Source organism: Symphalangus syndactylus, chromosome 12, assembly GCF_028878055.3.
Source record: "Symphalangus syndactylus isolate Jambi chromosome 12, NHGRI_mSymSyn1-v2.1_pri, whole genome shotgun sequence".
In the NCBI taxonomy this organism is placed as follows: Eukaryota; Metazoa; Chordata; class Mammalia; order Primates; family Hylobatidae; genus Symphalangus; species Symphalangus syndactylus.
The window spans coordinates 84,604,630-84,616,907 of record NC_072441.2 but is presented as its reverse complement, the minus strand read 5'-3'; the positions used below and the strand labels follow the sequence as shown (position 1 = coordinate 84,616,907).

At 48.0% G+C, this 12,278-nt stretch overlaps 1 protein-coding gene and 1 pseudogene across 26 annotated transcripts in view; one reads left to right on the top strand and one right to left on the bottom strand.

The window, feature by feature from the left end:
* Positions 1–375: 375 nt before the first annotated feature.
* Positions 376–510, top strand: LOC134735028 (uncharacterized; annotated as a pseudogene).
* Positions 511–9,957: 9,447 nt separating this feature from the next.
* SEMA4A (semaphorin 4A) overlaps positions 9,958–12,278 on the bottom strand; it is a 34,791-nt gene continuing 32,470 nt past the window's right edge. For all 26 annotated transcript variants that reach the window (XM_063626864.1, XM_063626863.1, XM_063626846.1 and 23 more), the window contains one exon: positions 9,958–11,320. In XM_063626864.1, the coding sequence (XP_063482934.1) occupies positions 10,734–11,320 (587 nt within the window). In that variant the 3' untranslated portion in view covers positions 9,958–10,733. The remainder of the gene's footprint in view (positions 11,321–12,278) is intronic.

The window sequence follows — 12,278 nt, the reverse complement described above, 5'->3', positions numbered from 1 at the left end:
GGGGAAAGCGAGACTCCCTTTCCAGGTCCGCTACCGCTAGACCACGGTCCGCTTGGCAACGGGCGTCTTCCCAGACGCTGGCGTTACCGCTAGACCAAGGAGCCCTCTGGTGGCCCTGTCAGGGCATAACAGAAGGCTTACACTTGTTTTCTGGTCACTTCTCACTATGTCTCCTCAGCTCCTATCTCTGTATGGCCTGGTTTTTCCTAGGTTATGATTATAGAGCGAGGATTATTACAATATTGGAATAAAGAATAATTACTACAAACTACAGATTAATGATATTCATATATAATCATATCTAAGATCTATATCTGGTATAACTATTCTTATTTTATATTTTATTATACTGGAACAGCTCATGTCCTCGGTCTCTTGCCTTGGCACCTGGGTGGCTTGCCGCCCACACAACCAAATTAAAAAATAACACAGAAGGGTAAGGTAAGTCTCCATTAAATCCAGGAAAGAGACTGGAAAACTCCTCTTTGGATCCTGTCTATAGTCACAGGTGAAATAAAAGAAATAAAAGGAAAGAAAAATGGGCAAAAGACTTGAATAGACCTTTCCCCAAAGAAGATATACAGGGCCGGGCGCGGTGGCTCACGCTTGTAATCCCAGCACTTTGGGAGGCCGAGGCGGGCGGATCACGAGGTCAGGAGATCGAGACCACGGTGAAACCCCGTCTCTACTAAAAAATACAAAAAATTAGCCGGGCGTGGTGGCGGGCGCCTGTAGTCCCAGCTACTCGGAGAGGCTGAGGCAGGAGAATGGCGTGAACCCAGGAGGCGGAGCTTGCAGTGAGCCGAGATCGCGCCACTGCACTCCAGCTTGGGCGACAGAGCGAGACTCCGTCTCAAAAAAAAAAAAAAAAAAAAAGAAGATATACAAATTGCCAAGAAACACATGAAAAGATGCTCAACATCATTAGTCATTAAGGAAATGCAAATCAAAACTAAGCTGATAAAATGCCACTTCACACCCGCTAGGGTGGCTAAAATTAAAACAAACAAAAAGCAGAAAATGAGCGTTGGTAATGATGTGGAAAAACTGGAACCCTCGGATATTGCTGGTGGGAATGTAACATGCTACAGCTGCTGTGGAAAACAGTGGCAGTTCCTCAATAAGCTAAACATAAAATTAGCATATGATTCAGCAATTTTACTCCTGGGTATATACCCAATACAACTGTAAACAGACATTCAAACAAAAACTCATACACAAATGTTTATTTTTAGCAGCACTATTCACAATTGCCAAAAGTAGAAACAACCCAAATGTCCATCAACCCAGGAATGGGTAAACAAAATGTGGTATATTTATACAGTGGAATAGTATTAAGCAATAAAAAGGAATGAATGTATGCTACAACATAGATGAACCTTGAAACCATTAAGCTAAGTGAAATAAACCAGATACAAAGGCCACATATTATGTAATCCTATTTATTTGAAATAACCAGAATAGACAAATCAATAGAGACAAAAAGCAGATTAGTGGATAAGTGATTGCCGGGAGTCTGGAGATTGAGGGAGAGGATGGAAAGTAACTAATGGGTTCAGGGTTTCCTTTTGGGCAATGAAAATGTTCTAGAACTAGGTAGTGGTGATGGTTGCACAGTATTGTGTATGTATTAATGTTATTAATAGTAAATTTTATGTTGTATTTTACTATTTTTATTTTTGTTTATTTATTTTTTTGGAGACAGACTCTCACTCTGTCTCCCAGGCCGGAGTGCCGTGGCATGATCTTGGCTCACTGCAATCTCTGCCTCGTGGGTTCAAGTGATTCTCCTGCCTCAGCCTCCCGAGTAGCTGGGATTACAGACACCAGCCACTGTGCCCGGCTAATTGTTTGTATTTTTAGTAGAGATGGGGTTTCACCATGTTGGCCAGGCTGTTCTCAAACTCCTGACCTCAGGTGATCCACCTGCCTCAGCCTCCCAAAGTGCTGGGATTACAGGCATGAGCCACCGTGCTGGGCCTACTATTTTTAAAAACTGATATTTCTAGGATGGGTCCCTCCTCCTAAACTCCAGACTTATTTATAACTGCCTTAAAATATCTAATGGACATTTCAATCTTAGTGTGATGGTTAGTTTTCTATCAATTTGGCTAGGTTATACTACCTTTTGATTCAATCAAACACTAATATAGGCCGGGCGTGGTGGCTCACACCTGTAATCTCAGCACTTTGGGAGGCAGAGGCGGGCGGATCACTTGAGGAGTTCGAGAGCAGCCTGGCCAACATGGGGAAACCCTGTCTCTACTAAAAAGCAAAAAATACAAAAATTAGCCGGGCGTAGTGGCACGTGCCTGTAGTCCTAGCTACTTGAGAGGCTGAGGCATGAGAATCACTTGAACCAGAGAGTATAGGTTGCAGTGAGCCCAGATTGTGCCACTGTACTCTAGCCTGAGCAACAGAAGGAGACTCTGTCTCAAAAACCAAACAAACAAAAACCCCACTAATCTGGATGTTGCTATAAAGGTTATTTTGCTGGCAAAATAACATCTAGTCAGCAGATAACATCTAGTCTGCTGACTATAAGTAAAGGAGATTGCCTCAATAATGTGGGTGGGTCTCATCTAATCATTTGAAAAGCCTGAAGAGCAAAACCGAGGTTTCCCTGAGAAAGAAATTCTGCATTAAGACTGTAACATCACCTCCTGCCCCCAGAGTTCCCAGCCTGCAGGCCTGCCCTACAGATTTCAGACTTGCCAGCTCCTACAATCAAATAGCCAGTTCCTTGAAAAAAGAAAAAAGAAATATGCAGGCCAGGCACAGTGGCTCATGCCTGTAATCCCAGCACTTTGGGAGGCCAAGATGGACAGATCACTTGAGGTCGGGAGTTCAAGACCAGCCTGGTCATCATGGCGCAACCCTGTCTCTACTAAAAATACAAAAATTAGCTGGGCATGGTGGCGTGCACCTGTAATCTCAGCTACTCGAGAGGCTGAGACATGAGAATTGCTTGAACATGGGAGGCAGAGGTTGCAGTGAGCTGAGATCATGCCACTGCACTCCAGCTTGGGTGATGACATGAGACTCTGTCTCAAAAAAAAAAGAAAAAGAAAAACTGTGTATATGTATATAAATGCTCTGTATATAGAATATATATTCTATATATACATATTTTACATATTATTTATAATGTATTTTTATTTTTATTTTTATTTATTTATTTATTTTTTTGAGACGGAGTGTTGCTCTGTCGCCCAGGCTGGAGTGCAGTGGCGCGATCCCGGCTCACTGCAAGCTCCGCCTCCCGGGTTCTCGCCATTCTCCCGCCTCAGCCTCTCCAAGTAGCTGGGACTACAGGCGCCCGCCACCACGCCCGGCTAATTTTTTGTATTTTTAGTAGAGACGGGGTTTCACCGTGGTCTCGATCTCCTGACCTCGTGATCCGCCCGCCTCGGCCTCCCAAAGTGCTGGGATTACAAGCGTGAGCCACCGCGCCCGGCATGTATTTTTATATATTATAAATTTTATATATTGTAGGAGAGTGGTCAGGGTGGTGGGAGAAATCACAGGGAAAGACATAAACCTTCTTGGAAGGCCGGGAGGTTTTGCAAAAGCTTCGAAAGAAAATTTGGCTGAAGGCAGCCAAATTCTCTTATCCAGAGCCTGAGGGCAAAGGGTGGATAACAAGGGAATGTAAAGGAACTTATCTAGATAAATTTGTTTACTCCTGTCTCCGGAAACCAACCTTTGATCATTTGTGCACAGGACTGGTCTCTACTTGGGGGGTCGACAATGTTTATTACCCACAAATTGTGTTTGCTCCAAGCCCTTGTCATTAAATCTGTGCTAAATAGGCCGGGCACAGTGGCTCACGCCTGTAATCCCAGCACTTTGGGGAAGCCGAGGTGGGCGGATCACAAGATCAGGAGATCGAGACCATCCTGGCTAACATAGTGAAACCAGTCTTTCCTAAAAATACAAAAAAAAAAAAAAAGAAAAGAAAAGAAAATTAGCCAGGCGTGGTGGTGGGTGCCTGTAGTCTCAGCTACTTGGGAGGCTGAGACAGGAGAATGGCGTGAACCCAGGAGGCGGAGCTTGCAGTGAGCTGAGATCGCGCCACTGCACTCCAGCCTGAGCGACAGAGCGAGACTCCATCTCAAAAAAAAAAAAAAAAAATCTGTACTAAATAAATGCATTACCGAGCCGAGCGCGGTGGCTCACGCTTGTAATCCCAGCACTTTGGGAGGCCGAGGCGGCTGGATCACGAGGTCAGGAGATGGAGACCACGGTGAAACCCCGTCTCTACTAAAAATACAAAAAATTAGCCGGGGGTGGTGGCGGGCGCCTGTAGTCCCAGCTACTCGGAGAGGCTGAGGCAGGAGAATGGCGTGAACCCGGGAGGCGGAGCTTGCAGTGAGCCGAGATCGCGCCACTGCCCTCCAGCCTGGGTGACAGAGCGAGACTCCGTCTCAAAAAAATAAAAAAATAAAAAAATAAATGCATTATTGGCTTAGGGGGGCTGTGAATTCACTGGATACCCGTGTCTGAGTACTCCTTTCATTCATTGCTCGGCCAGAGTCTGTGGGACAGACTTGGCAACGTATATATAAAATCTACTTGTGGCCAGGCGCGGTGGCTCACGCCTGTAATCCCAGCACCTTGGGAGGTCAAGGTGGGCGGATCACGAGGTCAGGAGTTCAAGACCAGCCTGGCCAAGATGGTGAAACCCCATCTCTACTAAGAATAAAAAAATTAGCCCGGCGTGGTGGCACATGCCTGTAATCCTAGCTACTCAGGAGGCTGACACAGAGAATTGCTTAAACCCTGGAGGCAGAGATTGCAGTGAGCGAGATTGTGCCATTGCACTCCAGCCTGAGCAACAGAGTGAGGCTCTGTCAGGCCGGGCGCGGTGGCTCACGCTTGTAATCCCCGCACTTTGGGAGGCCGAGGCGGGCAGATCACGAGGTCAGGAGATCGAGACCACGGTGAAACCCCGTCTCTACTAAAAATACAAAAAAATTAGCCGGGCGTGGTGGCGGGCGCCTGTAGTCCCAGCTACTCGGGAGGCTGAGGCAGGAGAATTGCTTGAACCCGGGAGGCGGAGCTTGCAGTGAGCCGAGATTGCGCCACTGCACTCCAGCCTGGGCCACAGAGCGAGACTCCGTCTCAAAAAAAAAAAAAAAAAAAAAAAAACACAAAAAACAAAAAAACAGAGTGAGGCTCTGTCTCAAAAAAAAAAAAGGAAAAAAAATCACTTGTTCTGTTTCTTCGAATAACCCAGACTGATACTTAGCATCAATGGAATCCTGTTCTCCCAAATCTCAGCTATCTGCTGTCTTCATCTCAGTTTATTAGCAACACCATCTTCCACTTGACCGTGCCAAAAATATGGAAGTCACCCTTTGACTGGTCTCTTTTGCTCACACCCCATGTGCAATGTATCATCAAATACCATTAGCTTTATCTTAAAAATATGTCTACTGGTCAGGTGCGGTAGCTCACGCCTGTAATCCCAGCACTTTGGGAGGCCGAGGCAGGCGGATCACAAGGTCAGGAGTTCGAGACCAGCCTGACCAACATGGTGAAACCCTGTCTCACACACACACACACACACACAAATTAGCCAGGTGTGATGGCGTGCACCTGTAATCCCAGCTACTCAGGAGGCTGAGGCAGGAAAATTGATTGAACCCGGGAGGCAGAGGTTGCAGTGAGCCAAGATCACACCACTGCACTACAGCCAGGGTGACAGAGCAAGACTCCATTTCAAGAAAAAAAAGAATGGAAAAAAAAATCTACTTTGGGAGGCTGAAGCGAGAGGATTGCTTCAAGACCAGCCTCAGAAACATAGTGAGAACCCCACCTCTAAAAAAAAAAAAAAAAAAAGGCCAGGTGCCGTGGCTCACACCTGTAATCCCAGCACTTTGGGAGGCCAATGTGGGCAGATCACCTGAGGAGTTCGAGACCAGCCTGGCCAACATGGCGAAACTCTGTCTCTATTAAAAATACAAAAATTAGCCAGGCATGGTGGCAGGTGCCTGTAATCCCAGCTATTCAGGAGGCTGAGCCAGGAGAATCACTTGAACCTGGGAGGCAGAGGTTGCAGGGAGCCAAGATCACGCCACTGCAGCACTCCAGCCTAGGAGACAGAGTGGGACTCCATCTCAAAAAAGAAAAAAAAAAAGGCAGGCAATGTGGCTCATGCCTGTAATCCCAGCACTTTGGGAGGCCAAGGAGTGAGGATTGCTTAAGTCCAGGAGTTCAAGACAGCCTGGGAAACATAGTAAGATCCTGTCTCTACAAAAAATAAAAAACTGGGCACGGTGGCTCACGCCTGTAATCCCAGCACTTTGGGAGGCCAAGGCGGGCGGATCACTTGAGGTCGGGAGTTCAAGAACAGCCTGACCAACATTAAGAAACCCCGTCTCTACTAAAAAAAAATACACAAATTAGCCAGGCGTGTTGGCGCATGCCTGTAATCCCAGCTACTTGGGAGGCTGAGGCAGGAGAATCACTTGAACCTGGGAGGCAGAGGTTGCGGTGAGCCGAGATCGCGCCATTGCACTCCAGCCTGGGCAACAGGAGTGAAACTCCGTCTCAAATAAATAAATAAATAAATAAATAAATAAATAAATAAAAATAAAAAATTAGCCAGGCATGACAGCACCTGCCTATAGTCCCACCCACTTGGGAGGCTAAGCAGGAAGCTCACTTGAGCTCAAGAGGTTGAGGGTGCTGTGAGCTACAATTGAGCCACTGCACTGCAGCCTGGGCAATGGAGTGAGACCCTGTCTCAGAAAAAAAAAAAAAAAAATTGTAGACACCCTTCCTACTCCCAAACTGCTTTCCCCAGATCCATTTTTTCTCTATAGTACATCATCATCTAATGTACCCTACCTAGCTTACTTATTTATACAGTTGAACCTTGACCAACATGAGTTTTAATTACGTAAGTCCTTTTTTTTTTTTTTTTTTTTGAGACGGAGTCTCACTCGGTCGCCCAGGCTGGAGTGCAGTGGCGCGATCTCGGCTCACTGCAAGCTCCGCCTCCTGGGTTCACACCATTCTCCTGCCTCAGCCTCCCATGTAGCTGGGACTACAGGCGCCCGCCACCACGCCCGGCTAATTTTTTGTACTTTTTAGTAGAGACGGGGTTTCACTGTGTTAGCCAGGATGGTCTCGATCTCCTGACCTTGTGATCCGCCCGCCTCGGCCTCCCAAAGTGCTGAGATTACAGGCGTGAGCCACCGCGCCCAGCCACGTAAGTCCATTTTAAAGTAGATTTTTTTTTTTTTTTTTTTTTGAGACAGAGTCTTGCTCTATCACCCAGGCTGGAGTGAGTGGCGTGATCTTGGCTCACTGCAACCTCCGCCTCCCAGGTTCAAGCAATTCTGCCTCAGCCTCTTAAGTAGCTGGGATTATAGGCATGTGCTACCACACCTGGCTAATTTTTGTATTTTTAGTAGAGACGGGGTTTCACCGTGTTGGCCAGGCTGGTCTTGAACTCCTGACCTCAGGTGATCTGCCCACCTCGGCCTCCCAAAGTGCTAGGATTACAGGCGTGAGCCACTGCGCCCGGCTTAAGCAGATTTTCTACTGCCTCTGCCCTGAGACAGCAGGACCAACCCCCTCCTCTTTCTCCTTCTCCTCGGACTACTCGGCCAACATTTGTGATGCTCTATTTCCACTTAATGAATAGTAAATATATTTTATTTTTCATATTATTATTATTATTTTTAGAGACAGGGGATTACTCTGTTGCCCCAGCTGGATTGCAGTGGCATGATCATAGTTCATTGCAGCCTCAAATTCCTGGGCTGAAACAATCCTCTCACCGCAGCCTCCTGAGTAGCTGGGACTATGGGCATGGGCTACCTACCATATCTGGCTTATATACATATATATATAGGTAGAGATGGCTAAGAAGGGTTGGGGGTGGGCATGGTGGCTCATTCCTGTAATCCCAGCATTTAGGGAGGCTGAGGGAGGGGTGTTGCTTGAGGACAGGAATTTGGGATAGCCTGGGCAATATAGCGAGACCCCATCTCTAAAAAAAAAAAAAAAATAGCCAGGTGTGGTGGCATGTGCCTGTAGTCCTAACTACTCAGGAGGCTGAGGCAGGAGAATCCCTTAAGCCCAGGAGTATGAGGCTGCAGTGAGCTAGGATCGCGCCATTGCACTCCAGACTGGGTGACAGTCAGACTCCGTCTCTAATTTAAAAAAATAAATATACACTTGTTAGGCTGGGCGCAGTGGCTCACACCTGTAATCCCAGCACTTTGGGAGGCCGAGGCGGGCGGATCAGCTGAGTCCAGGAGTTTGAGACCCACCTGACCAACATGGGGAAAGCACGTTTCTACTAAAAATACAAAAATTAGTTGGGTGTGGTGGCAGGCACCTGTAGTCCCAGCTACTCAGGAGGCTGAGGCAGGAGAATCGCTTGAACCCGGGAGGCAGAGGCTGCAGTGATCTGAGATTGTGCCACTGCACCCCAGCCTGGGCAAAAGAGCAAGACTCTGTTTAAAAAAAAAAATATATATATATATATATATATATATATATATATACACACACATATACACACAGTGGCACAATCTCAGCTCACTGCAGACTCCACCTCCCGGGTTCAAGTTACTCTGTTACCTTAGCCTCCAGAGTAGCTGGGACTACAGGTGTCTGCCACCACGCCTGGCTAATTTTTTGTACTTTTAGTAGAAATTGGGTCTCGCTATGTTGGCCAGGCTGGTCTTGAACTCCTGACCTCAGGTGATCCACCCGCCTTGGTCTCCCAAAATGCTGAGATTACAGGCGTGATCCACCGTGCCAGGCCTTTTTTTTTTTTTTTTTTTTTTTTATGGCTAAGGGGGTACGTTGTATTTTTTTTTAACCAAGATTTAAATTTAAAAAAAATTTAAGAACCCACAATAGAAGAAAATTGTGAGAATGGGGTGGTCAATATGTGAGGGGTATACACACACCAAGGTCAAATTTGGCATTAGGGGTTTATGAGTAGTCTTGGAGACAGCCATTTGAGCAGAAAGGTGGGGAAAGAAGCCAGACCTCAGGGGATTGGAGAGAGCTCAGGTGACACTGGAGGGAGGTGGGGGCAGCCAGAATGGACCCACTCCCGTGTTTGGTGGTACCAGGAAAAAGAGACTGAGTGGGGGTGATGTGAATGGATGGAGTTTGGGGAAAGATTCGTGTTTTGTTGTTTTTTTATGTAGAGAACGCCTGAACACACCTGTATGTGGGAGAGAAGAGATGAAGGATGAGGAAGTGGGTAAAGCGAGTGGGGATGCTGGAGGTCAAATGGTTAGAGAACAGATCCCTGGCAGTGATGGGGGGAGAGATGTGCTGGTTAGTCTTGGTGGAAGAGGGACCTGTGCCTCTGTGACAGAGGGGAGAGGAGGAAGGTGGTGTGGAGGTGTGGACAGAGCATTATCAGATACTGAGAAAGATGTGGCCAGGATGGGGGTGGATGCACAGTCTTTCTATAAATTTGTCTACCGACAGTTGAAGCCAACTGCTGCAGTGGGGAAGCGGGGCTGAATTGGAGTCACGAGAAGTGTGGGAGAGCTGTGGACAGCAACTGTGGGGGCCGCAGCAGGGGAGTTAGTGATGGATGAGGTATCGCCTGTCTAGCAGACGGATACAAGCTGAGCCCACCAACCTGTGGTTGGCCCAAAAGGCAAAAGTTTGCAGCACCCTCCAGCAATGCTCAGAGTGGAGGAAAGTGCTGTGGGCTAGTTCTGGGTGGGCTGGTTCTGGGTGGGGAGCTAGCAGGGCAGAGGAGGTAGTCTGGAGTTGGAGAGAACAATCCCCCCACAAACCTAGTCCTCCTCCCAACTGATGTGCTTGGACTGCTTGCTCCCTTCACATCCCAGCAATTCTCTGCTGGAGCACTCTGCTCCAACAAACACAGCACCCATAAGCTTTATATTATTTTTAATAAAACACAGCACCCATAAGCTTTATATTTTTAATAAAACACAGCACCCATAAGCTTTATATTTTTAATAAAACACAGCATACATAAGCTTTATATTTTTAATAAAAAATAAACAGTCTCTGACAAGCAGTTTTCTGAATCCCAAAACAAAGGAAAAGGGAGGGGGAGAGGTCAAGGGGTCAGCTAGGGTAAAGGAGTGAACAAGGCTCAGATTACCCCTGCCATTCTGCCAGGGCAGAAGGGATCACAGTCTGCCCCAACTGAAGCAAGAAGAAAAGTGGTCAGACTTCAGGAAAGACTTCCTGGGAGTCAGCGGTGCATGATTGGTAAGGGAAGCAGGAGGGAGCAGATCCCTGCATGACCCTGGGAGAAGCGAGTGTTGGTGTCCAAAGTGGCAGCTTCAGAGTGGAGTTTCCAGGAGTGGCATGTTAGCATATGGTTGATGTTTGGTGTTCATGACCATAGGGTCCTGGGACAGGCAGGTTTTTTAGGGTCTCTTGGAACACTGTGTTTCTGGAGGGTCCCTGGAATGGCCAGAGCTGAAGGATCCTCTCCAGGTTCCTCAATATCAGTGTAGGAGCAGGTCTGGGGGTGGCCCCCACCCCGTTAGAGAGCTCATGTGCTTGGTAGAAGGGAGTCCCATAGGGGAGGCAGACTGCTGTGCATCACCCTGCTGAGTGCCATCAGTGATGCAGAGTAGCAGAAGCTCCTCTCAGGGGAGAAAGGTGGTCTTTTGTGCTGCTCTCATCCTCGTAAGGGCTGTGTTGGGGCCACCCAGCCAGCATGGCCAGGTGCCTGCCCTGCAGCCCCAGCCTGTGCCTAGAGTTTAATCAGTGCCTAGGCAGTTGTTGTCAGCGTCCACATCACTGGCAGAGGTCCTGCATTCCTTGGGAGACTGGAGGTGTTGCTCTCTGCTCAACGGGGCCTTCTCCCCAGGGCGCAGGGTCTCACAGCCCTGAACCTTGCCCCGAGCCCGAAGTGCTCTCAATGGGGAGGCCAGGAGGATGATGAGGGCTCCTGAAAGCACTAAGGCGAAGAGGACAGTGACAGTGACAAAGTGGGGCCAGTAGGACTGCTGGGCAGCCAGGGCGGCCCCACCACTGACCCTGGTCAACGGGACCTTCACGTGCTCCCGGGGGATGCCTGCCAGTTCAGGATCCAGGGCCAGGGTCTGGTCCTGGCTGTCTACCCAGTAGGAGATCACAGGGTATGAAAAGCCATTCTCTGTTGCCCAGCACTGGTAGAGACCCCCAACTCCATCCTGCACTATCAGCAAGAGGGAGCCATTGTAGACAGTGGAAGAGGCTTCTGGGACTGCTGCTGGGCCGTGACTCCAATAATAAGAGGCCAAGGCTGACAGGTGGGGGCAGGGGAGCTCCAGGATGGAGTTGGGGACAGCCAGGACTTCTTTAACTGTAGGAGAAAGAAAGGAGCAAAAGGGTTAAGGGAGAAGTGAAGGAGGACGGGAGAGAGTCTCTAACCTATCTTTGGACCCCAACCCTCTTTTTTTTTTTTGAGGCAGGGTCTGGCTCTCTTGGGCAGGCTGGAGTGCAGTGGCGCAACCTCAGCTCACTGCGACCTCTGCCTCCTGGGCTCAAGGCATCCTTCCACCCCAGTCTCCCCAGTAGCTGGGACTACAGGCATGTGTTTCCATGCCTGGTTAATTTTTGTAGAGATGGAGTTTTATCATGTTGGCCAGGCTGGTCTCAAACTCATGAGCTCAAACAATGGTAGAAGGGAGTCCCGCCTCAGCCTCCCAAAGTGCTGGGATTACAGGAGTGAGCCACTGAGCCTGGCCTGGACCCTAACTCTTTTTTTTTTTTTTTTTTTTTTTTTTATGGCTGGAATTTTTTTTTTTTTATTAATTTTTTTTGCATACAAAAACAATAAACATTTTCTAAAAATACATACAAACAAAAAGATGCGTATCAAACATATTAGGAAGGTTGCACATGGGAAGTCGGGGAATAGAAATGGGGGTGGGAGTTAAAATAAATGAGAGAGGGACTTTATATGGATCAGTGATAATAACTCAATCCTCTATTTGACAAAGAAGAGGGAGAAGGAAGAGGAAGAAAAAGAAAGTGGGATAAAGGATCAGAAAGGGAGGAAAATAGAAAAAATTAGAGTATGACTCCAGGGTAGACCTGTTTTGTTGTCACTGAGTTGGTTGGTTGGTTTGTCTGTTGTATTCTTCATGTTTCGCCAAGTTGGCCAGACTGTTCTCGAACTCCTAGCCCGAAGTGATCAACCCGCCTCGCCCCCCAGAGTGCCGGGACCACAGGCGTGAGCCACCACGTCCAGCCCCCACATTGCTTCTGGCCTCCGTGGTAGACCTCCCAGACGGAGCGGCCTGGCAGAGGAGCTCCTC